The sequence below is a fragment of the Chiloscyllium plagiosum genome, unplaced genomic scaffold, assembly GCF_037043375.1.
Source record: "Chiloscyllium plagiosum isolate Xiang-an unplaced genomic scaffold, Cpla_swu_hap1 HiC_scaffold_12, whole genome shotgun sequence".
NCBI classification, from domain to species: Eukaryota; Metazoa; Chordata; class Chondrichthyes; order Orectolobiformes; family Hemiscylliidae; genus Chiloscyllium; species Chiloscyllium plagiosum.
Window position 1 is genome coordinate 79,969,746 of NW_028270150.1, and position 26,339 is coordinate 79,996,084.

The window sequence follows — 26,339 nt, forward strand, 5'->3', positions numbered from 1 at the left end:
GATTACTGATCCAGTCAGGTATGGGTAAGAAAATGTTAAACTCTTGTATTCAGACTACAAAAATTTAGGTGCAACTTTTTTCATTTGTTATGGTTTTTTCTTAATGACTAAAATGCTTAGTCATAGCAGGCACTTCATATTTAGCAACATTAAAAGAATAGGACATGACATCATTAATGCATTCAATATTATTAATTGTTGGTATAATCCTTGTATCTGTCATTATCTTTTCAACAGAAGGGAATTCATGAGTGGAATTTTACATCCTCATCCATTAAAGGTATAAGGTGAGTATGTGTAACAACGTGTATATTGTATAAAGCAAAAATCGGGCTGTATCCCTTCATTAAAATGTAAATGTAAACTCGTGAATATTTGAGTAAGTATATGCATTTCCTAGCCCACTCCATTTGGCTTACATCTGACAGTCTTATCTAAATCAGAAAATCTTGCTTAAATTGGTAGATGGCAATTGTGGCTAATCCTGCCAATTAGGTTCAGTTGGGTTTTCCATTAACTTTTTTGATTGAGTTAAATTTCCCCTTATAATCTGTTTAAATCAGAATAAAATACAACTATTTTCTCGCAAAACACACTAAATCTGAGCAATGTGTTGTTCTATTGTGGAATAAAGTTCATTTTGCGATGTTTTGATGAGCAAAAAATAGGGGGTTTTTTTCTGCTCCATTGTTTAAACAAGACTTGGAGGTTTACTTGGCTGGGAAATGGATATCTCCTTTTAATATTTGAGCTTTTAAAATGATATTTCCTTCTAAAAGATCTTCTGTGTCTGGGCTCACAGATGTTAGTGTGCAAATTGAAGATGGTTTACTGATTTGGCATAGCAACAACAGTACCATGAATTTCATAAGCTCAGGTTACCAGAGAGCCCTTTTTTGCTTTCTGTTGCTTGCCACAGTTGTGATAGTATTAACTTATGTCACCTTACAAGTTCAGAGAGAAACCTGGATAGTCCGGTCCCTGTGTGATGGCCAGTAGTCGATGTGATCTGCAGCAAAAGGTTGTAACTATGTAAAAAGGATCTGCAGGTGATGGTGTAGGATTACATATCCAGCGGACTAAATTAGGTGTACAAAGAGCCTTGTGATTTTAGCTCCAATGAGAACAGTGCACTCTAAAATGGGGTAAAATGATAGGAACAAAAACCAAAATTGATGGAAAAGCTCAGCAAGTTTGGCAGCATCTGTAGAGAGTAATCAGTGCTAATGTTTCGGGTCTGGTGATCCTTTTTCGGAACTGATGGTACCTCAGAAAAGGTTGATTTTATACTGAAAACAGGGTGGACAGAGGGGGCAAGGATTAAACAATTGGTGGTGATAGAGTCCAAAGAGAGAAAAACAGTTGGACAGACAAAGGGTTGGTTTCAGGTCAGCCTAAGAGAATGAAGAGCTGTTAATGGGGACTGTTAGTGGCTCCCAATCGATTGTGTGTAATAGCAGACCATGTGATAACAGGCCTGGTTTTTTTGGAGAACATGAGGAAAGTTGAACTTGATATTGAATCCAGAAAGCAGTAGAGTTCCCAAGTGGAAAATGAGGTGCTGTTCTTCGAACTTCTGCTGGAGCTGCTGCAGTAAGCCTGAGATGGAGATGTTGGCCAGGGGAGCATGGTGATGGGGCAGGCAACTTAAAGTTCTGTGCCTTTTTTGCAGGCAGAACATGGGTGTTCAGCGAAGTGGACACCCAGTCTATGCTTCATTTCCCCAATGTAGAGGAGCTGAAAAATGTGTTGCTGGAAAAGCGCAGCAGGTCAGGCAGCATCCAAGGAGCAGGAGAATCGACATTTTGGGCATAAGCCCTTCTTCAGGATGCCCGAAACGTCGATTCTCCTGCTCCTTGGATGCTTGCCTGACCTGCTGTGCTTTTCCAGCAACACATTTTTCAGCTCTGATCTCCAGCATCTGCAGTCCTCACTTTCTCCCAATGTAGAGGAGACCACATTGTGAGCTGCAAATGCAGCAGACTAATTGTGAGGAGTGCAGGTAAAGCGCTGCTTCGTCTGGAAGGTATGTTGAGGCCCTTTGCTATGAAGGAGAGGGTAAATTGGCAGGCGTTACACCTTCGGTAGTTCCAAAAGTGCAGGTGCCATGGGGATGATGGGGGAGGTGTTGGGAGTGAAGAAGGAGTGAACCAGAGTATCCTGGAGAGCATGGTCCCTGTGAAATGCTGACAAGAGAGGGAAAAGGAGTATGTGTCTGGTAATGGCATCCTGTTGGAGATGACAGAAATGGCGACTAATGATCCTCTGGATGTGCATGGGAAGGTAGATGAGAACAAAGGGGACCCTTTTGCAGTTGTGGAAGGGGAGAGAGGAGGCTGACGTGCAGGAGATAGATCAGAATCAGCTGAGGGCCCTGATAACAACAGTGCTGGGAAATCCTCAGCTAAGGAAGAAGGTGAACATTTGTCAAAGTTGTCATCATTAGAACAGATGAGATGGAGGAACTGAGAGACTGGGATAGAGTCTTTACAGGAAGCAGGGTGTAAGGATGTATACTCAAGGTAACTGTGGGAGTCGGTGGGTTTATAGTGGATATTAGTGGCCAGTCTATCTCCAGAAATGGAAACAGAAATGTCGAGGAAGGGAAGGGAGGAGTCAGAGATGGGCCGGGTGAAGGTCAGAGTAGGGTGGAAATTAGAAGCAAAATTGATAAACCTTTTCAATTTCAGATGAGAGAGGGAAGCAGCACTGATGATATTATCATTATTAGATTAGATTACATTACATTAAAGTGTGGAAACAGGCCCTTCAGCCCAACAAGTCCACACTGACCCGCCGAAGCGCAACCCACCCATACCCCTACATTTGCCCCTTACCTAACACTACGGGCAATTTAGCATGGCCAATTCACCTTACCTGCACATCTTTGGACTGTGGGAGGAAACCAGAGCACCCAGAGGAAACCCAAGCAGACACGGGGAGAACGTGCAAACTCCACACAGTCAGTCGCCTGAGGCGGAAATTGAACCCAGGTCTCTGGCGCTGTGAGGCAACAGTGCTAACCACTGTGCCACCGTGCCACCCACAAATATACCAGAGAAAGAGTTGTGGGTGGGGGCAGGAAATCTGTGTGTAAATCTCCTTTTAATTCCTAATTGTCCTTGTTGTCCTGTCACTACCTTTTTCCTATTTATATACTTTTATAGATAAATTGAATTCATTTCTATATGGTCTACCATTCTTATTTGTTTCTTTCCTCCTCTTGTTTCTGTTTTCATTGCTGTCTGAACTTCCTATGTTCAAACTGATTTCCACTTGTAAGATTTACCTGGTAACTATCATTTGCATTCACCTTCTGCTTCAGTTGATTCTGCCTTTTTGATCACTTAGCAAGGTCCTGATTTATTTTAACCAGCCTTTTCCCATCATGAGGATGCACCTCAACAGTAACCAACTGCCTGTTCTTTAAAGACAGGCCAATGTTCCAATATTACTTGCTCTATCAATCTTAGATTTTAGGTTACTTGGAACATGCCCATTAACCCCCATCCAGATCAATTAGCAAACTCTTTATGTTGACTCATCTCACACTCACGGTACATATGTCAGATATTGTGCTTAGTCTCCAACAGTCTTGGATCTTTTGAGAGTATGAGTCGAAAAATGTGGCGCTGGAAAAGCACAGCTGGCCAGGCAGCATCCAGGAAGCAGGGAAGTTGATGTTTTGGGCGTGAGCTCATGCTGTAAACATTGACTCTCCTGCTCCTTGGATGCTGCCTGACTGGCTGTGCTTTTCCAGTGCCATACATTTTGGCTCTGATCTCCAGCATCTGCATTCCTTACTTCCTCCTCTCGAGAGAGTATGGCTGACTGCTATCTGGCTGTTAATCTCCAGCCCATTGTCAGATATAGTAGTCTAACAGAACTGTAGCAAACTGTTATCTACCATTTGTAAGAAAGGTTATGTCTGTCCTTGCTACCACTCCTTCAGCTTCTCAGTAACAAAAAAAGACTTACATTTACATAGCACCTTTCAGAATGTCCACAAAGCATTCTACAGACCATGAACTTTTCATGAAGGATTGGCACTTCTATAATGTAGGAGAAAGTGAGGTCTGCAGATGCTGGAGATCAGAGCTGAAAATGTGATGCTGGAAAAGCGCAGCAGGTCAGGCAGCATCCAGGGAACAGGAGAATCGACGTTTCGGGCATAAGCCTGAAGAAGGGCTTATGCCCGAAACGTCGATTCTCCTGTTCCCTGGATGCTGCCTGACCTGCTGCGCTTTTCCAGCAACACATTTTCACTTCTATAACGTAGGATGACAAAATTTCGAACTGTGTGTTTGAACAACAGCTCTCCTCGTACTCCTCAGTTTGAATGTCCCTGCCATTAATGCTGCTTCTAATGGGTATTCCTCTCCCTGGCCATTCCAGCATATCGAAACATGATGAGCGTTGCTGCTTCTTATACGTCCATGACAACTCTGATGATTTTCAGATCTCCTTCTCCACAGAAGCTCAGTGCAGCAGGTGAGATGTCAGTAGTTAACTTGTTACTGTCCAGGTTACTTGTGAGAATGACATATTGCTTGTATTTTATATTACTTCTTTTCCATATTGTTGTGGTTGATTATTAAAGGCTTATGATTTCTTCAGTGGACAGTGATGCAAGAGAAATGATAAGTGATTAAGACCTTGTGCAATGGTGTAAAATAGCTAATAGTGGATCAGTTGTCATTTATACATGTCTCCTCATCTTTATTTGGAAGTAGATATGGGGAAATATGTAAGGTAGAGGTTACTTAAGAAAACACCCTCACATTTCATGATGCTTCCAAGTGTTGAGCCATCCACAAATTTTAAGATTGTGATCCACACCCAACTCTACGTCATTAATACAGATCAAGAAAAGCAGTGTCTCCAATGCCAGTCCCTGGGGAATCCTGTTATTATTTTTAATTGATTTCCAGGCTGAGGGGGGTCGCTGGCTGGGCCAACATTTGTTACCCATCTCTAACTGCCCAGAGGGCAGTTTAGGATCAATCACATTACTGTGGATCTGGAGTTTCATGTAGACCAGACCAGGTAAAGATGGCAGTTTCCTTCCCTAAAGGACCTGAAATAATCCAGATAGGTTTATCCTGACAATCGACCATGATTTCATGGTCATTATTAGACTTGTAATTCCAGATTATTACTGAACTCAAATTCCACCATCTGCTTTGTAGGATTTAAACCCAGGTCCTCAGAACATTACCTGGGTACCAGCGATAATACCACAAGGCCATCCCCTCCCATCTGAAAAGCAACCATTCACTATGGCTCTCTATTTCCTGACACTCAAATCATTGTCATATCCAGACACTGTTCCTTTTATTTCATTAAATCATGAGATTTAACTTTGCTGACAGGCATGCTATTTGGCAGTTTACAATATCCCTTCTGGAAGTCCGTGTGCCATGCCAACCTCTTGTAGCCTCAAAAGAAAAGTTGAAATCGTTAAACACAATTTGCCTTTAACAAATCCCTGCTTTTTGTTTTCTATTTATTGCTTAATTGTCCAAGTGACTATTAATTTTGTCCCGGATTATCTTTTCTGAAACCTTTCTCACCACTGAGATTAAATTGACTAGCCTGCAGTCATTGCGATATCATTATCTTTTGAACAAGGATGTAATACCCGCAAATCTCCAGTTCCTATTTAGTCATCAGCCTTTTGAGTAGAGTCTCCATTATTGCCACAATATCATATTCTCTGGCCTCTATCAGTGCCTGCAGCCTTTATCACAATTGGTACTTGCATTGTAAATGTAATTTAAATTTGATTGCATTCCCTCTTACTCTGGCCCCTCTAATGCATTCCGTCTCTCCTAGTCCTTTTTGCAATTCCTTTTGCCTTTCTAGTGTTACTTCCTGATTGCTATCCCTCTGGCAAGTGAGTTTCAACCTCCAACAGGATGAGCGATTTGCTTCGTAAAGATGTTGTCCCAGACCTGCTAAGAAATTCCGTCCAGCCTGTACAGGTCCCACCATTCCAAATAAATCAATTTCCAGAAACCTGCCACTCGACCTGTCATCTCTCCAGCATTGATTCACCTATTTTCACGCACCTTTTGTTGGAGTGACTGCTGGAATGTGCCAGCATTCCTGTGAGTTTTCATAGCCTCCATATTGTTATTGTTGCTTTGAACTACATCTGCTGCACGTTTGGGAGCTTTTGGATTCTCTGTCACTGACCTTGAATTGTTTGGTAACCCGTCTTCTAGGTTTAGTTGCTTGGTAAAAGAAATGAATGATGAAGCAGCCAGTGCTGGGGAGCTGGAGGGTGACACTGATGGAGACACACTGGAGGTATGATGGTAAACAGTCCTTCACAGCAACTGCAAGTCTGTGGCTATCTCTTGAAATGGGTCAACTTTATGCATGGTTCTGTTCGAGAATCAGTAAAATTGCATGCATGGCTCTGTTCAGGTATCCATAATCCAGAGATCTGTATATAGCGCTGTACGCAAAATATAGCATGGCATTTCAAATAGGTTAAGCTTTTGCCCACTCAAATCATATGGAGCATTTTCTACACTGTTGGAATAGGGGACAGCATTATGTCATTGCTTGACCTTTCCTTAAAGCTTTATAAGATGGAATTAGAGACAAGGTCACTCATTTACTTAGAGATGACCACGTGAGGTGATATTGACCTTCAGTCAGTGTTCAGAAAGAAAAGAAAATCAGACATAGGGTTGATCTTCCACTGCTTTATTATTTCTCGTCTTAATGCTTTGATTTGCCTCGATTATGCTTGCACGTGTAATAAGATACAATAAATTAGCTGTTGCAGTGCAGCTGGTAACAGAAACCTGTCTTGCTTTCTATTCTTTGTCTGACAAATTGTATGCTCCAAGTAAGGATAAGCTGAAACAGTGTCGAAAGGCCTGAAAATTAGTCCCATAACACTGGATCGCAATCTGAACTACTAATTTACTGAAAGCCCTATTTGTGATGGAATTTTGATTGATCATAAACGTACTGAGGGGATGATCTCCCAATTTACATGTTTGAAATGTCTATCATTCTGGTCTGGGTGGTTCTCAGTGGTTGGTATCCCAGTAGAAAACAGCTAAGCCTTATGTGATAGATGTGAGATCTTTGTGGTTTGGGCTTGAACTCCCAGAATCTCTCAGATATTATAATCTGATTTGGACTCCTTCAAAGTGTCTTTGGAATTTTGTGATCTTGACAGGAGTTGCCACAGTTACACTGAATGGCTGTCGCTGTAGTGACACCACAATGTCCACTTGTCAGATGGAGATCTGAGAACCATCCCTGACCTCCAGATCCTGACCATGATTCCTTGCGTGGCCATAGTGGTTTCTGGCAGAAGGCATACAGCATGGGTTTGCAGGGCTAAAAATCTGCATCTGACCTTGCTGTATTTGTGAAAAGTTAATATATTTTTAATTCACTTGTGGGATTTGGGCATCACTGGCTGGCCAGCATTTATTGCCGGTCCCTAGTTCATCTTCAGAAGGTGGTTGGAAGTTACCTCCTTGAACCACTGTAGACCCACAATGACATTAGGGAGGGAATTCCAAGATTTTGACCCACACAATTTCCAATAAGGAAATGAAAAGCTGCATTTATAAAACACTTTTCGCAATCTTAGGATGTCATGAAGGATTTTATGGAGAATGATGTACTTTAAAATTACCTTTATTTTAATGTAGAAACAAGGCCATCCATTAGTGCAACGCAGATTCCCAGGGACAGCAATGTGTTGTTGGTGATAGCTGTAACAGGATTTCTGGTCGTCTTTGAGCATTGCTATGGGATCCTTTATTTCAGTCCGTATGAGTACTGTTACTTTGTACCATACCATTCTTATTCTAATGTCTGATTTGAAAGACGGCATGCCAGAGAGTATATCATTCACTCAGTACTGCAACAGCAGGTCAGCTTGGATTTTATGCTCAGGTCTTTGGAGCGGGACATGAACCCACTATTTAACATTCCACCAATGGCTGTGTTTTCCCTTCTCTCCCCTTGTAGTATGTATATGACTACGAAGAGTCTGAAGAAAGGGTGGTGTTAGGCAAAGGCAAATATGGAGTGGTGTATGCAGGACGGGACCTCAGCAATCAAGTAAGAATAGCAATTAAGGAAGTACCAGAGAAAGATGGCAGGTGAATATTGAATCACTCTGACTTTGCTTTCTGGAATGAAGACAATTGTAGATGTGTGTAAATAAAGTTTGCTGCATGTTTCTTACATCTGTCAAGGCTAATGATGACAACATTTCAAAAAGAGATTTAGTGTTCTTTTACTGCCATGTGAAGTGATTCATTCATTTCTGTCAGTTGAGAATGTCAACAAGTTCAGAACAATAGCATTGTGTATTATGTCAAAAGATAGGGGTGAATTTTATAGGCTTTTTAGACATGGCTTGAGTGACAGGAAGCCTGGCTAAATAACACAGGGATGAATTGAACAGCATGCCCAATATCTTCCCATCACCATGCTGTTTTGTCAGTGGCTAGAGCCATAGAGATGTACAGCACGGAAACAGACCCTTTGGTGCAACTTGTCCATGCCAACCAGAAATCCCAAACCAATCTAGTGCCACCTGCCAGCACCAGGCCCATATCCCTCCAAACCCTTCCTATTCATATACCCATCTAGATGCCTTTTAAATGTTGCAATTGTACCAGCCTCTACCACTTCCTCTGGCAGCCCATTCCATACACGTACCACCCTCTGTGTGAAAAGGTTGACCCTTAGGTCTCTTTTATGTCTTTTCCCTCTCACTCTAAACCTCTAGTTCTAGACTCCTCCACCCCAGGGAAAATACTTGTCCATTTATCCTATCCATGCCTCTCATGATTTTGTAAACCTCTATAAGGTCACCCCTTAGCCTCCAGCGCTCCAGGGAAAACAGCCCTAGCCTATTCAACCTCTTCCTATAGCTCAAATCCTCCAACCCTGGCAACATCGTTGTAAATCTTTTCTGAACCCTTTCAAGTTTCACAACATCTTTCCGATAGGAAGGAGACCAGAATTGCATACAATATTCCAAAAGTGGCCTAACCAATGTCCTGTACAGCCACAAAATGACCTCCCAACTCCTGTACTCAATACTCTGACCAATAAAGGAAAGCATACCAAACACCTTCTTCACTATCCTATCTACCTGTGACTCCACTTTCAAGGAGCTATGAACCTGCACTCCAAGGTCTCTTTGTTCAGCAACACTCCTGAGGACCTTACGATTAAGTGTGTAAGTCCTGCTAAGATTTGCTTTCCCAAAATGCAGCACCTCACATTTATCTAAATTAAACTCCATCTGCCACTTCTCAGCTCATTGGCCAATCTGATCAAGATCCTGTTGTAATCTAAGGTAACCTTCTTCGCTGTCCACTACACCTCCAATTTTGGTGTCAGTGGTACAGTGGTTAGCACTGCTGCCTCACAGCTCCAGAGACGCGGGTTCAATTCCCGCCTCAGGTGACTGACTATGTGGAGTTTGCACGTTCTCCCAGTGTCGGCGTGGGTTTCCTCCGGGTGCTCTGGTTTCCTCCCACAGTCCAAAAATGTGCAGGTCAGGTGAATTGGCCATGCTAAATTGCCCGTAGTGTTAGGTGCAGGGGTGAATGTAGGGGAATGGGTCTGGGTGGGTTACGCTTCGGCAGGTCGGTGTGGATTTGTTGGGCCGAAGGGTCTGTTTCCACACTGTAAGTAATCTAATCTAAAAAAAACTTACTAAATATACCTCTTATGCTCACATCCAGCACCGATCCTTGTGGCACTCCACTGGTCACAGGCCTCCAGTCTGAAAAACAACCCTCGACCACCACCCTTTGTCTTCTATCTTTGAGCCAGTTCTGTATCCAAAATGGCGAGTTCTCCCTGTATTCCATGAGACCTAACCTTGCTCATCAGCCTCCTATGGGGAACCTTGCTGGAATGCTAATAAATGCTCCTCTTCAACACTGATTTCTGTGTGTTAATCTGTCTTCAATTCATCGACTGTACTGCACAGGAACAGGCCGTTTGGCCCATGGTGTTGTGCTGAACATGGCGCCAAATTAAACTAACACCTTCTGCCTGCCCTTGGTCCTTCCATTCCTGGCATATTCATGTGTTTATCTAAAAGCCTCTTAAATACCCCTATCATATCTGCCTCCTCCACCACCACCACCCCCTGGCAGTGTTTTCCGGACTCCTATCACTCTATGTAAAAAACTTGCCCCTCACATCTCCTTTGAACTTTCCCTCTCTCCAGTTAAGTACTTGGCCCTCTAGAATCAGAGATTTCACATCAGGTAAAAAGATTCTGACCATCAGCCCTCTCTCCTCATTTTATAGACTTCTGTTGAGTCTCCCCTCAGCCTCTGCTACTCCAGAGAAAACAACCTGGGTTTTTCTAGCCCCCCCCAAACGATACTTCGTTCCCTCTAATCCAGGCAGCATCCTGGTAAATCCCTCCTGCACCCTCTTCAAAGCCTCCACATCCTTCCTGTTATGAAACAACCAGAATTGAACGCAATACTCTAATTGTGGCCTAACCAAAGTCTTATAAAGCTACAACATGACATCCTGACTCTTGTACTCATGCTAATACATTACCCCCACCGATATCATTCATTGCCTCCCAATATCATGAGCTCCTATCTTGTGCAAAGCCATTCATATCGCAGATTATTGAATGCCAAATGCAGTGCCCCTTTATCACTCAGCTTATTACATTCCCAAAAAACTCTAGTAAATGTAATTTTGCTTTCACAAGGCTATATTAACTCTGATTGCATTAAGGTTTTCTCAATGTCCTGTTATTTCTTCCTTAATCTTGGACCCTAGAATTTTCCCAACAGCAGATGTTAGGCTAACTGGCCGAGAGTTTTCCGCTTTCTGTCTCCTTCCCTTCTGGAAAAGTGGCATCACATTAGCAACTTTCCAGGCTCACTTGGACCCTTCTGGAATCTGCAAAATTCGGGAATATTTGGCCAATCCCTCCAATTCAATCCCTTGATGTGGACCAACATGTCCTGACCCCTGGTATTAATAATAGCTATACTATTTCTGTATTATTATGGACCACTGGCCTTGATTTTCAGATGCCATATAGTCATTCCTGCAGAGTTCATGGGAATTGAAAATCAAGATCCTGTGGGAGGATCCCTAATCAGGATCTACTAACTAAAATGCGGTGAATCAAAGAATCCATACAGTGTGGAAGCAAGCCATTTGTTCCATCAAGTCCACACTAACCCTCTGAAGAGCATCGTACCCTGATTCATCCCCCTCCTACCCCATGTTGGCCTATCTTTACCAAGGCTAACCCACCTAGCCTGCACATCCCTAGAGGCTGTGGGCAATTTACCATGGCCAATCCACCTAATCTTTGGACTGTGGGAGGAAATTGGAGCACCCGGAGGAAACCCATGCAGACACTGGGAGGATGTGTGAACTCCTTAAAGACAGACGACCAAAGGTGGAATTGAACCCTTGTCCCTTGTACTGTGAGGCAGCAGTGCTAACCAGTGAGCCACTGAATTGCCTCAGTGCTCTTTACTAGCATCAGTGTGATCATCACTCCTCACAAAATCCATCCACTGTTTCAGGTAGCTCTGGGCACCTTGCCAATCTGTTAGGAAACTAACAACTGACAGCAAATTTGTAGGTACTGATATCCTCAACAAGGGGTGCAACTGGGATTAGGAGAGAAGCCCAGAGCTCCCAAAATTCCATTGTCACTTCCAAGATTTTCTGTCAAGTGTATGGGCAGGCACAACTATGTAACTGTTGGGTTATCCAATTGAAGCTAAATAGCAATAAGGCTAGCACGTCATCAGGCAAATTGTCAAAAATCAAGACTTTGGCATCACAGAACCTTAGGAATTTGTGATATTTCTACAACGAGGGTCACTAAGCTAGTTTGTTGGAATTTTTGAAATTTGATAATATGACCAAAGAAAGTAGAGAGATCACGAAAAATGTGAACATCTGCCTCTTCAGTGCAAGTCTGCTGACAGTGCTCAATTGCAGCAGGTTCTGCAGCCACTTGTTGCTCCTGCCAACCCCACAAAACCTAGAGACAGCAACTGGCAATTGATAAATAATGCTGACACATGGAATTTGAGTGCAGCCAGTGGTGCCTGGGAACTGGATAGGAGTTGGAGGGATAGCTCAAAGCTTGCACTGCATCCAACTCAGTGGGATTTCTGCTGCATGGAGGAAGCAAACTATAGAATGAATGTTACAAAATCCATCTTTTTAAAAAAATCATTCCATTTCTGCATTGAAGTGATGCTGCCCCTGATCTGAAAGTGTTTGATGCTGGCAGAAACACCAAAGTTCTCCAGTAGCTGCATCAATCATAAAATTTGCACATTTCATGACTGACTAAAAGCTGGAGCCACTTAGTCTTTAGTAAATGTATTTTCTTTACTGCTAGGTACTCTCAGCCCCTTCATGAAGAGATTGCTCTGTACAAATGCCTTAAGCACCGCAATATTGTCCAGTATCTTGGTTCAGTTTCTGAAGATGGCTACATCAAGATTTTTATGGAGCAAGTGCCTGGAGGTAGGTCTATCAGAGCCCTCTTTTTATGCCGGCAATTCCAAGCTGTTATCGCATTGAATTTATTGGGTGTTAGCACAGCCAGCTGTCTGTCCACAGGTCTCCTACCATCAGTAGCAACCTTAAAGTCAATTGCTGCCTTCTTTGCAGTTGTAGTCAGATCAGAAAAAGTTCATTGAAAGTAGGCTTGGAGCTATGGAGAGACAAATGGATTTAGGTGCCCCTGAATGTTACATAAAAGTTAACACAGAGGTAATCAAAAGGAGAAAAATTGGCCTTTTTGTCTCAAGGTAATTGAAATACTAAGTTGAGAAGGTGACACTTTGACTGTACGGTTCCAATCTCGAGTATTTCACTCAGTTACACAAAGCACTGAGGGAGTGTTTTACCAGTCAACAGTATATGCATTGGAATTCAGGAGAGAGATTAAGTTTGCTTAACCATCTCCAGTGTACAGACTTCTCTCTCTTGAGCTGAGGCATATTTTGGATGTGTGTGAAACCCTCCGGGGAGAGAGTTACTCTTTACAATATTTGGATGAGGACAATTCAATCAAATTTATGCCATGCATTGTGAGAGTCATCACTGTAATTCACCAATTAAATGGCCAGCTGTCTTGTGTGAAGCACAAGTGATTCTGTTCCTGCCCCCAATGAAACGGGAAATTCCGTCCTTGGAGGTGGATCTTGTGCTTTTTGGCTATTTCTGATGTTTTCACAATTGGGAAGGCTGTCTAAAATAACAAAACTCTGTACGTCAATATGCTTTCTTACTTTATTTCTACTGGGCAAGAGTTTAATAAGGTTACTTGTTTTCAAGGCTAAATTATGGATTTAATCATAATCAACTGACCTGCAAAACAGCAAGGAGGGTGAAGCCATTGTTATCTTTGTGGACATTGGATAAGATGCAAAATAACAGCAACAAAAATGGGGCTGAAATGATTTGCATCCAACAACGCAAAAGCATCTTCCTTTGTACTAGGTACTGCAACCATGGACATCAATTTTGCTCCTTGATGCCACACTAGATCAAATGCGACTTTGATGTTAAGGGAAGTTGCTGTCCCTGGAATTCAACTCTTTGGTGTATGTTTAGATGAAGTCTATAATGAGATCAGGAGCTAAGTGGCCCTGGCAGAATCCAAGCTATGCATCTTTAAGCAGATTGTTGGAGAGTAAATGGCAAACTGTAGTTGAAGTCTTCTGTCTCTTGGCTGATAATTGCGAGTGAACTGACATCATTGCCTGGATTGGAGCTGCCCTGCTGTTTGTGGACAGGACATATTTTCCACATTGTCGGGAATTTGTACTATATTCTGTGCATTATCCAGCAGTGAGGATCGAAGCTTGCAGGACAAACAGGTCATTTAGCAAACATTGTGGTCATAATTGTTCCGTGATACTGCATCAAATGCTCAGAATTCCCTAATAGCTGGAAGGTTTAGTTTGGCTTCGCACTGGACCAATGTAAAAATCCCATGAAACAGTATCTCTCCCTCCTCCATTGACATAAATCAATCTTATACCGATCACCACCCAATGCCCGTGCATTCACTGTTCCTTTCAATTTATGTTTTCCCATTCATCGACAGACGAAGAAAAGTGACAGTGAAAAATGGGATAGTGATGGGATAGTGTTACAATGTGTTACTTTATCTGTGATTCCAGTAAGCACTAGAAATTTGATAGCATGACCATTTATTAACTTACACTGGGTAAACTATGTAGCTTTTCTGTTCCTGTCTCCAACACTGCCATGTGCTACAAACCCTGAGGCTTTGGTGGTGATTGGCACAAGTTCTTCAGCTCCCTGCTCTGACAACTGACAAACTCATGGTCAATAACTCTGGGAGTTGAAACTCATGGGGGCTTCAGCAGAGACTGCTGCTCCTGTGCAGAGGTAGACTTGGCCATTGACACACAAGGCAACATGCCAGCTATTGATTGAGGGGTTGATGGTGAGGTACGGATTGCAATGACTTTCACCTGATGAAGGGGCAGCGCTCTGAAAGCTTGTGATTTCAAATAAACCTGTTGGACTATAATCTGGTGTCATGTGACTTCTGACTTTGTCCACCCCAGTTCACCAGCGGCACCTCCACATCATTGGTCAAACAGAGCAGAGATTAAAAATAACAGCACTGCAGAATATGCCACTACTGTCTGCTCATGCTCAGTCTTCAGAACTGTGAGTCAGCAGGTGAAAACCCAACTAATTGTCCACTGGACCTACTGTTGTGCGAGCTGATGAGTGATAAGCTAGCCTTATGAGAGTACCCTCAGAATGAATCACCTCCATTGTATACAAATCAAACAAAACCACAGTGGGGAACATGTCAGCCTGGCTCACATTATCGTGGGAGTGGCTGCATGTCAGATTCCTGGCAGTAGGAAAATGTCTAGTTACAGCTGGTTTCGCCAACAGAGCGAGCGTGGATTGTAGCTAATGGACAGCCTCTTTTTTGTTCTGTGGGTGGTTTAACTTACTATTGACTTGGAAAAAACCAACTGGGCATAGTGTAAAGCCGGCTGAAATTAACGATAAGTTGGCTTTACACTATCAGAGAAGATCAATTTCATTATACTTCAATCCATCCCTCCCCAGAGGTAGCATGGAGAATGTACGGAGAGTGAGGGAATACTATAGGGAAATCAAGGGGTGTAATCTGTTGTGTAAAACAACAATGCAAGTTGACATCAGACTTAAGGGTAAAGTTTTGCTTTAGTTACTACGCAAAGCATTGAAGCACTTATCTTTTAATCCAGGTGATCTAAAGAAAAATGTAAATTTCTCAGATAGAAAATCTATATATTAGTTTAATGAAATGGTTAACTACAGATTTACTGGTAAATTATTTCAGCATCATCTATGCGAATTAATACATCTCTCTGTCACTCAACTTCTATAGCAAACTCATCGATGATATTGGCAAATCCTGCTGAAACAATGCATCAGCCACAAAAATGTCAGCAGTTAACCTAAAACTTTGCCATGGGGTGATAGTTGGAAAAATGGATCTGATTGAAATAATTTCTTCCTTAACATTTGCTGTGAGAGCTGGCATGTGAGAATGTTCCATTGCTCAACATTGATACTTTCATTTTGATGAACAACGGAAAAGATCACTAAAAATACATGATTTGGAGGAGCTGCTTTTGGACTAGGGTGGACAAAGTTAAAAGTTATACAACACCAGGTTATAGTCCAAGAGGTTTATTTGGAAGCACTAGCTTTTGGAGTGCTGCTTCATCAGGTGGTTGTGGAGCAGGACATAGTGTGGAGCAGTTCACAACCAACTTCCAAGTAAACCTGTTGGACTATAATCTGGTGTTGCCTGATTTTTAACTAAAAATACAGGAGGAGTGTTATTCAAGGCATTCACTTAGTCCTTTGAGAGAGAGACACTGATAAACTATGTAAACTTTGATCTTATGGATTTCAGCATTACCAGCAGCACTTAATCAGCTGGAAGCCCATTGTCAGTTGTGGTCTATCTACTTTATTGACAGTTGCAAACAGAGAGGAATGAAATTTGTCATAATTTTATCAGTATGTTGATCCCAAGTTCTAATTAACTTTGATTCTTGTTAAATTCCTCTGCCGCACACAGAATTAGCATGCTGTGAAGTTATCCGATTCCAGAAGGGATTGTCTGAGTGGGTTTTAGTTCACTCACATGTTACTATTCTGCTATTATTTTCCATTGCTCAGCCTAATATAGTTCCCACCTGCCCTGTTTCATCCTTTCTCTTCCTCTCCTTCTGTCAACATCTGTCACATTCCTGCTGCTTTAAAAAAAGGAAAACATAATCCTAAATAACTCCCAATCATGGCAATGAGATAAGTTTCAATGCTAGTATTTATTGTATGGAAGAACCTTGATTATCTAGCATTTAATTAACTGCATTTCAGATTATCCAAACAAGATTGCAAGATCCCGATGCTTGGCTAATTGTTAACCAGCATTCAATTAACGAAACAAAATACTCCCCACCCGTGTCCTTCGGATAATCAAGGTTCCTCTGTAATGTGAAAATGTTACTGAGGGAATAGCAAACTTCAGCTGTAGAGTCATAGATTCATAGAGCGTGGAAACAGACTCTTAAGTCCAACCAGTCCACGCTGATCATGTTACCAAACTAAACTCGTCCCACCTGCATGCATTTGGCCCATATCCCTCCAAACCCTTCCTGTTAATGTACTTATTCAAATGTCTTTTAAGTGTTGTTGCTGTACCTGCATCCATCACTTCTTCTGGCAGTTCATTCCACACTAATCACTCTGTGTGAAAAAGTGCTCTCCCTCATGTCCTTTTTAAATTTTTTCCCTCTCACCTTAAAAGCTTGCTCCCTTGTTTTGAAGTCTGCGACCTTAGGGACCAAACCTTTGCTATTCACCTTATCTATGCCCCTCATCTTGTTATAAACTTTTTATAAGGTCGCCCCTCAAACTCCTACACTCGAGTGAAAAAAGTCCCAATCTGCCCAGCCTAGTTTTATAATTCAAACCCTCTAGTCCCAATAACATCCTGGTAAATCTTTTCTGAACCTTCTGCACTTTAGTAATGTCCTTCCTATAACAGGACAACCAGAACCGTGCACAGTATTCCAGAAGAGACCTCACCAACATCCTGCACAACCTCAACATGATACCCCAATACCTATACTCAGAGGTTTGAGCATTGGAAGTAAGTGTGCTAAACACCTTTTTAACCACCCTGTCTACCTGTGACACAACTTTCAAAGAATTATGTGTTTGGAAGTTGTTTAGGTTTACAAGGGATATAGGAAGTATTTTCATGTCATTGACATTTGCAGCTGTTACCTTCTGGATCACTGATGCCTTCATAGTTTTACAGTCTGCTAATTCTGGGAGGGCCTCCAAGAAAATGTTAATAAATTAGCTCTAGAAAGTTACTTAAAGACGAGTTGAAATTGTGACTTGCATTGTGTACAGTCTCCACATCAACCCTTAGCCTATTTCCAAGTTCATTTGGAAAGGATGCATTAGTTTGAGTCTTCGATCAGTGACTAATCTGAAATAATCATGGGTTAGCCAAAGAGACACACAACAAACCGATTGGAGGAGAAATTGGAAATCAAGATTTGTGGGATGTATTAAAACAGAGGGAAGGGCAATGTTGTCAAGAAACTTTAACCTGGGCATTGAAAAGAATACAAGGAGTGATTTTAATTTATATAACACCTGCATGAGCCCAGAATGTCAAAGAAGGACTTGACGGCCCATGAAGTATTCTAAAGCAAAGTTGCTGTTGTAATATCAGAAACATGGCTAAAAAGCAATTACCAATGTGGTTTTCACCATGTTTTTCATATTGTATCAGTCTCCCATTTATTGGTATCTGCATTTAAAGCATGTCAAATACTAGGCTGAACTATTGACCTGAATGTAGTAATGAGTGCACCACTTCCACTATTAATGACAGGTCATTGAATTTCAACACAAATCAGTTGGTGGGTTAGCAAATAGAATATGTGGTAAACATCCTGGGCAGAAGTTTCTTTGCCTGGGTGTTAATAACTGAAAACATATGGCTCAGTTACACTAGCACTGTTTTTGCTCTAGTCCTGTATAAGTAAGGTTCCATGACTGCTACACTGAAGAATGTGATGGATGAACTCCAACTGTCACATGCACCTTCTCCAAACAGTGAGCTCAGAATTTACATGCCTAGATGTGTGTAATTCTATCCTGTTCTGACCAGGTTGGAAGAGGGATTTAACTCCCCTCTTTTTAACGCCTGACAATCAGTAACAACAAATATTTTTAATTCTATATAGCATGTAGCTGTATAAAATACAATTAAAATGCAGTTAAGTAGATAAAATGAATGTAAAAAGTAGTACGTAATTGAAAAAAAAGAAGGATTTTTAATATCTGTCAACCTAAGGAAAACAAAACAAAAACACACAGACAGACACAGCCACACACAGATACACATAGCCACACACAGGCAGTCCCAGACACACACAGACAGACACAGACAGACACAGCCACACACAGATACACATAGCCACAGACAGACAGACACAGCCACACACAGATACACATAGCCACACACAGACAGACACAGCCACACACAGACAGACACAGCCACACACAGCCACATAGCCACATAGCCACCCACAGACAGACACAGCCACACACAGATACACATAGCCACACACAGACAGACACAGACACACACAGACAGACACAGCCACACACAGACAGACATACGCACGCAGAATAATAAACTTAAAAAGGAAGAATAAAGGTAATGCAGTTTAAAAGTCGTCTTGAAGTATTGAGATGTTAGATCTTCAACCTGAAACCACCAATGCCTAGTTGTTGCAATATATCTTCAACACCAGCAAAGTTTAAAAAGTGGCAAAATTGATTTAAAGTTATATAAAGAATGGCCAGGGATTCAAATTGCTAACTTCCACAACAATGAGGAACAAAATGTGGCATTCTCACATTTTATTAAATTAAGTATCCAAAAAATTGAACAAAAAGGCTCCTTTATACATTAACTGAACAAAACTTCGATGTTGTGGCCATTACGGAGACATGGATAGAGCAGGGACAGGAATGGCTGTTGCAGGTTCCGGGATTCAGATGTTTCAGTAAGAACAGAGAAGATGGTAAAAAGGGGGAGGTGTGGCATTGTTGATCAGGGACAATATTACAGTTGTAGAAAGGATGTTTGGGGACTCGTTAACTGAGGTAGTATGGGCTGAGGTTAGAAACAGGAAAGGAGAAGTCACCATGCTGGGAGTTTTCTATAGGCCTCCGAATAGTCCCAGAGATGTAGAGGAAAGGATAGCAAAGATGATTCTCGATAGGAGTGAGAGAGACAGGGTAGTTGTCATGGGGGACTTCAACTATCCAAATATTAACTGGGATCACTACAGTACGAGTACCATAGATGGGTCAGTTTTTGTCCAGTGTGTGCAGGAGGGCTTCCTGACACAGTATATAGACAGGCCAACAAGGGGCGAAGCCGCTTTAGATTTAGTACTGGGTAACGAGCCTGGCCAGGTGTTAGATTTGGAAGTAGGTGAGCACTTTGGAGACAGTAATCACAATTCTGTCAGGTTTACTTTAGTGATGGAAAGGGATAGGTATACTCCACCGAGCAGGAGTTACAGCTGGGGGAAGGGAAATTACGATGCAATTAGGAAAAATTTAGGAAGTGTAGAATGGGGAAGGAAACTGCAGGGGATGAGCACATTAAAAATGTGGAGCTTATTCAAGGAAAAGCTCCTGTGTGTCCTAGATAAGTATGTACCTGTCAGGCAGGGAGGAAGATATAGAACACGTGAGCCGTGGTTTACGAAGGAAGTGGAATCCCGAGTCAAGAAGAAGAAGAAGGCTTATGTTAGGACAAAATGTGAAAACTCAGTTAGGGCGCTTGAGGGAAGTCAGGAAAGACCTAAAGAAAAGAGCTCAGAAGAGCCAGGAGGGACATAAGAAGTTGTTGGCGTAAAGGATCAGGGTTAACCCTAAGGCTTTCCATAGGTACGTGAGGAATAAAAGAATGACGAGAGTTAAATTAGGGCCAATCAAGGATCATAGTGGGAAGTTGTGTGTGGAGTCAGAGGAGATAGGGGAAGCACGAAATAAATATTTTTTGACAGTGTTCACTATAGAAAATGAAAATGTTGGTGAGGAAGATACAGAGATACTTGCATCTAGACTGGAAGAGATTGAGGTTCACAAGGAAGAGGTATTAGAAATACTGTAGAGTGTGAAAATAGACAGGTTCCCTGGACCGGATGGGATCTATCCTAGGATCCTCTGGGAAGCAAGGGAAGAGATTGCCGAGCCTTTGGCATTGATCTTCAAATTATCATTGTCTACAGGAATAGTGCCTGACACTGGAGGATAGCAAATGTGGTTCACTTGTTCAAAAAGGGTAGTAATTACAGACCAGTGAGTCTCACTTCAGTTGTTGGTAAAGTGTTGGAAAAGGTTATAAGAGATAGGATTTATAACCATCGAGAAAAGAATAATCTGATCAGGGACAGTCGGCAGGGTTTTGTGAAGGGTAGGTCGTGTCTAACGAATCTTATTGAGTTTTTTGACAAAGTGACCAAGCAGGTAGATGAGAGTAAACCGGTTGATGTGGTGTATATGGATTACAGCAAGGCGTTCGATAAGGTTCCATATCCGCCACAGATTCACCTGCACCTCCACCCACATCATCTACTGCATCCGCTGCAGCCGGTGTGGCCTCCTCTATATTGGGGAGACAGGCCGCCTACTTGCGGAGCGATTCAGAGAGCACCTCTGGGCCACCCGGACGAACCAACCCAACCAACCTGTGGCACAGCATTTCAACTCCCCCTCCCACTCCACCGAGGATATGCAGGTCATTGGACTGATCCACCGCCAAACCACAACAACCCGACGGTCGGAGGAGGAGCGTCTTATCTTCCGACTGGGAACCCTCCAACCGCAGGGGATGAACTTGGACTTCACCAGTTTCTTCATCCCCCCTCCCCCCACCTTGTCTCAGCCGGATCCTTCCAGCCCGGCACCGCCTTCCTGACCTGCAGTCTTCTTCTTGACCTCTCCGCCTCCATCCTACTCCGACCTATCACCCTCACCTTGACCTCTTTCCACCTATCACATTTCCAACTCCCCTCCTCCAAGTCCCTCCTCCCTACCTTTTATCTTCTCCTGCTGAACACTCTCTGCTCATTCCTGAAGAAGGGCCTGTGCCCGAAACGTCGAATCTCCTGTTCCCTGGATGCTGCCTGACCTGCTGTGCTGTTCCAGCAATAAAGTTTCAGTTCGATAAGGTTCCCCACATTAGGCTATTATACAAAATGTGGAGGAATGGGATTGTGGGAGACATAGCAGTTTGGATCAGTAATTGGCTTGCTGAAAGAAAACAGAGGGTTGTAGTTGATGGAACATGTTCACCTTGGTGTCCAGATACTAGTGGCGTACCGCAAGGGTCAGTGTTGGGTCCATTGCTGTCGTCATTTTTATAAATGACCTGGCTGAGGGCTTAGACGGGTGGGTTAGTAAATTTGTGAACAACACTAAGGTCGGTGGAGTTGTGGATAGAGATGGAGGATGTAGTAGGTTGCAGAGAGACATGGATAGGATGCAGAGCTGGGCTGAGAGGTGGCAAATGGAGTTTAATGTGGACAAGTGTGAGGTGATTCACTTTGGCCAGAGTAATCGGAATGCAAAGTACTGGGCTAATGGTAGCATTCTTGGGAGTGCAGATGAGCAGAGAGATCTCGGTGTCCATGTACACAGATCCCTGAAAGTTGCCACCCAGATTGACAGGCTTATTAAGAAGGTATACAGTGTTTTGGCCTTTATTAATAGAGGGATTGAGTTCCAGGAGGTTATGCTGCAGCTTGGAGTATTGTGTACAGTTCTGGTCACTGCATTATAAGAAAGATGTGGAAGTTTTGGATTTATTAGGATGTTGCCTGGTATGGAAGGAATCTAGGAGAAAGTGAGGACTGCAGATGCTGGAGACCAGAATTGAAAAGTGTGGTGCTGGAAAAGCGCAGCAGGCCAGGCAGCATCCGAGGAGCAGGAGAATCGACGTTTTGGGCATGGAAAGAATGTCTTACGAGGAAAGGCTGAGGGCCTTGAGGCTGTTCTCATTCGAGAGAAGAAGGTTGAGAGGTGATTTAATAGAGACATAAAAGATAATCAGAGGGTTGGATAGGGTGGATAGGGAGAGCCTTTTTCCAAGTATAGGGATGGCAAACACGAGGGGACACAACTTTAAAGTGAGGGGAGATAGGTATAAGACAGATGTCAGTGGTAGTTTCTTTACTCAGAGTAGTAAGGGTATAGAATGCTTTGCCTGCAACGGTAGTAGATTTGCCAAGTTTAAGTGCATTTAAGTCGTCATTGGACAGCATATGGATGTACATGGAATAGTGTAGGTGGGATGGGCTTCAGATTAGTATGACAGGGCGGCGCAACATCGAGAGCCGAAGGGCCTGTACTGCGCTGTAATGTTCTATGTTCTATAAAACTCAATTCAGTTCCAAGGTTTGTTTCAGTGCTAACAATAGAATGTAGCTCCTATTGTTTGATGTGGTTTGGTGAGACTTCTATTTTGTTTTCTGCTATACAGTAATTTGTTCCATGAATGAACTCCGTTTTGTCTTGCAGAAATCCAATCAATCCAAGTCTTTTGCCTCAAAGAAATAACTACTACAATTTTATGCAAACTAGCTTAATAGTTTGATAGAAGTTTGTTAGTTTGGGCAAACAGAAAAATAAAATCTGCTTTCTAACCTGCTGTCCTTTCGATTACAGGATTGGATATTGCATTTCTGAAAATATCACACTATTCTATTAAGGCTTCATTATAATAATAGCTTGCATTTAGAGAGCATATCTAACATGATGGGAAGGCCTTGAGATGTTAGGACAGAAGAGCAAAAGTGTGTTCAAAGTAATAGGTTTTAAGGAGTGGCTTACAGGTGGGGAGAAAGTTATTGATTTTGAAAAGTCCAGGGTTTAGGGACAAGGTAGATGAATGCACAGTAGCCGATGGAATAATACATTTCGAGATGTGCGAGAAGTTAGAATTAGAAATCTCCATAAATGTCAAACAAAAGAGCTTTGAAACCCCTATGACAGATTTCATTCCACTATGTTTAAAATTGTCTATAAAATGGATATTCTCCATAGCTGTGAATGTTTTACCTACCATTAACTAAGCGCTCCTGGTAATACAGAAATCTATAAGATCAAAGTATAAGTAGTTTATGAATGCCAGTAGCTCCCACCTCCACCCCCCCCCCCCCCCCCTCCCCCACCCTTCCCAAAGCTTAATGAATGTCTTGAATAACACACACACTGTATTTTTGGTGATCTTTTCCATTATTGATTAAAATGATCATATCGTGTTAGGAACACTTTTATATGTCAAATATCACAGCAGACATTAAGGAAAGATACCTTTTTCAGATAATCACAACACTGCCAAATTATTAGGTTAACTACTCACATTTTTCTAATTGATACATTTTTCATGTATAAGCAAGAGTTGCCAATATTTATTGATTTTGCTGCAGAACTTTGGTGAGGCCATTTTTGGAATATTGTGCACATTTCTGGTTACCCTTCTATTGGAAGGGCATTTGTTAAAATTGAGAGGGTACAAAAACATTTACAAGGATGTTGCCAGGACTGGAGGGTTTGATCTAAAGGGAGAAGCTGAATAGGCTGGGCTGTTTTTCCTGTAGCTTTGGAGGTTGAGGAATGATGATCTTATAGAGGTTTATAAAATAATGAGCAACATGCATAGGGTGAATAGCCAAGGTCTTTTTCACAGGATAGGGGAGTCCAAAACTAGAAGGCAAAGGTTTCAGGTGACAGGGGAAAGATCTAAAAAGAACCTGAGGGGTAACATTTTCATGCAGAGGGTGGTGCATGTATGGAATGAGCTGCCAGGTGAACTGGTGGAGGCTGGTACAATTACAACATTTAAAAGTCGTCTGGATGGGTATATGCATGGGAAGGGTTTAGAGGGATATGGGCCAAACGCTGGCAAATGGGACGAGTCAGATTAGAATGTCTGGTCAGCATAGACAAATTGGACCAAAGTCTCTGTTTCCATATTCTCTGATTCTATAACTTGACAGTGAGGGAGATATTATTATGCATAGATGATGCTGAAGTAATCTACTACTTAATCTGTGATTAATATTTTTTGTTAAAATGAATGCATAAACTGTCTGCCGATGTCTGATGTTTACATTTTCCTTAAAGTCTGACAATTCAGATCCCAGACTGAAATTTAGTTTGATAGATCATAATTTGAGTTATTTTGGTTTTAATGATGTAATCTCTCATTGAAACATTAACACACAATGCCACAGATTTTGTCTTAACAATAAAAAAAGGTTTATAAACAAAAATAAATATACAGACAAACCAATCTATTTACTTAAGACACAAAATGAAGCATTTTTAAACATATGCTAATAGTATCCCACTAATTCCAAAGCACACTTTCATAGATAATGAAAGCATCCTTTGTATAATACCCGGAAGCATCCATTGGACACTACTCACATCCTTTCACCAAAACCTCAATAGGTTAAATTTAACTGTAGCTTTAAGTCCCAGTCTGGAATCACTGAGAACTGATTTTTGAGGCTATTTTACTTCTGAACTTAAAAGTACTTAACTTCAAATGACCTCTTCAGGGCTTTGCAAACACATTTGGTCGAGAGCTATTAATAATTTTTTATCCTAAGGTTCGCTCAAGTTAACATGTGCAACTATATTTTTCCCTTTCTCAGCAGCAACTTTACAGAGCTGCCCAAAACTGAAAAGTAAAATTGAAACAGATATTTCCCCTAAGACTATATTAAAACAAAGTCCTGAAATTTCTGACTGTAACCTTGAGGCACAGATGTTCATCTTGCTAGATTGCAAACTTTCTCAAGGTAAATAAAAACCCATTTGTTCTGAAAACTAGCCCTCAAAACCTTTTTATTTAAAAATGATCATGGCTACAGAGACACTCACAAGGTAATTATTAATTCCTTCAGACACACTGGAAAACCTATGTGTCACAACTTTCAAAACTTCAGACATTCCTAACAGGATTTAGTTGTTGAATATTGGTCTGCTCCAACCCTACTGTTCCCACTAACTCTGATGTGTAAAGCATTAAAAGGAAGTTTCCTGACATTTCTATCATGTGATCATTCATTCTGCGAGCTTATACCAATCAGGAAAAATTCAGTATACCCAGGTTGTTTTGTTGAGGAAAATGTGGAGATTGAAGGGTGATCTGAAAGAGATCTTTAAGATAATGGATGGGTAGGATAAGCGCATAGGAACAGGAGTAGGTCATTCAGCCTCTTGAGACTGTTCTACCATTCCATGCGGTCATGGCTGATCAGTGGCTTCACTCTAGTGGGCGGCACGGTGGCCCAGTGGTTAGCACTGCTGCCTCACAGCGCCAGAGACCCAGGTTCAATTCCCAACTCAGGCGACTGACTGTGTGGAGTTTGCACGTTCTCCCCGTGTCTGCGTGGGTTTCCTCCGGGTGCTCCGGTTTCCTCCCACAGTCCAAAGATATGCACGTCAGGTGAATTGGCCATGCTAAATTGCCCGTAGTGTTAGGTAGAGGGGTAAATGTAAGGGAATGGGTGGGTTACGCTTCAGCGGGTCGGTGTGGACTTGTTGGGCTGAAGGGCCTGTTTCCACACTGTAAATAATCTAAAAAAAACCTACCTTTAGCTCATGCCTCTTAATCTCCTTGCTTAACAAAGTGCTACCCATCTTAGACTTAAAATAAATGACTAAACCACATCCACCACAGTTTATGGAAGAGAGTTCCAAACATAAATCACCCTTTGTGTGTAGAAGTGGTTTCTGACATCTCTCCTGAATGGTCTGGCCCTCATTCTCAGCCTATGCGTCTGTTTCTAAAATCCCTAACCAATGCAAATTGTTTATCTACTCTGTCTTTTCCTGTGAGTATCTTGAAGATGTCTTTTGTGACTTCGATCAGATCACCCCTTAACCTTTGAAATTCTGGAGAAAGCAGGCCTAATTTATACAATTTCTCCTCTAAATTAACACCTGAAGTCCAGGTATCAATCTTGTAAGCCTATGTTGTATTCCCTCCCAAGGCCAGCATATGCTTCCTAATGTGTGGACCTACATCTGCTCACAGTATTCCAAGTGGGGTTTGACCAGGGTTTTGAATTGCTGCAGCATTAAGTTCTGCATCTTTATACTCCAGTCTTCTGGATATAAAGTCCAGCATTCCATTTGCTGTCCTGATT

The 26,339-nt window shown here is 42.0% G+C and overlaps 1 protein-coding gene across 9 annotated transcripts in view; it reads left to right on the forward strand.

Moving 5' to 3' along the window:
• Positions 1 to 26,339, forward strand: part of map3k15 (mitogen-activated protein kinase kinase kinase 15) — a 133,800-nt gene that overhangs the window by 72,334 nt on the left and 35,127 nt on the right. For all 9 annotated transcript variants that reach the window (XR_015758916.1, XR_015758914.1, XR_015758915.1 and 6 more), the window contains 5 exons: positions 238 to 287; positions 4,396 to 4,491; positions 6,228 to 6,312; positions 8,008 to 8,141; positions 12,410 to 12,537. Coding sequence is in view for 4 of the 9 variants with exons in the window: in XM_087992975.1 (XP_087849101.1) it covers positions 238 to 287; positions 4,396 to 4,491; positions 6,228 to 6,312; positions 8,008 to 8,141; positions 12,410 to 12,537 (493 nt within the window). In the remaining 5 variants the exon portion in view is untranslated. The remainder of the gene's footprint in view (positions 1 to 237; positions 288 to 4,395; positions 4,492 to 6,227; positions 6,313 to 8,007; positions 8,142 to 12,409; positions 12,538 to 26,339) is intronic.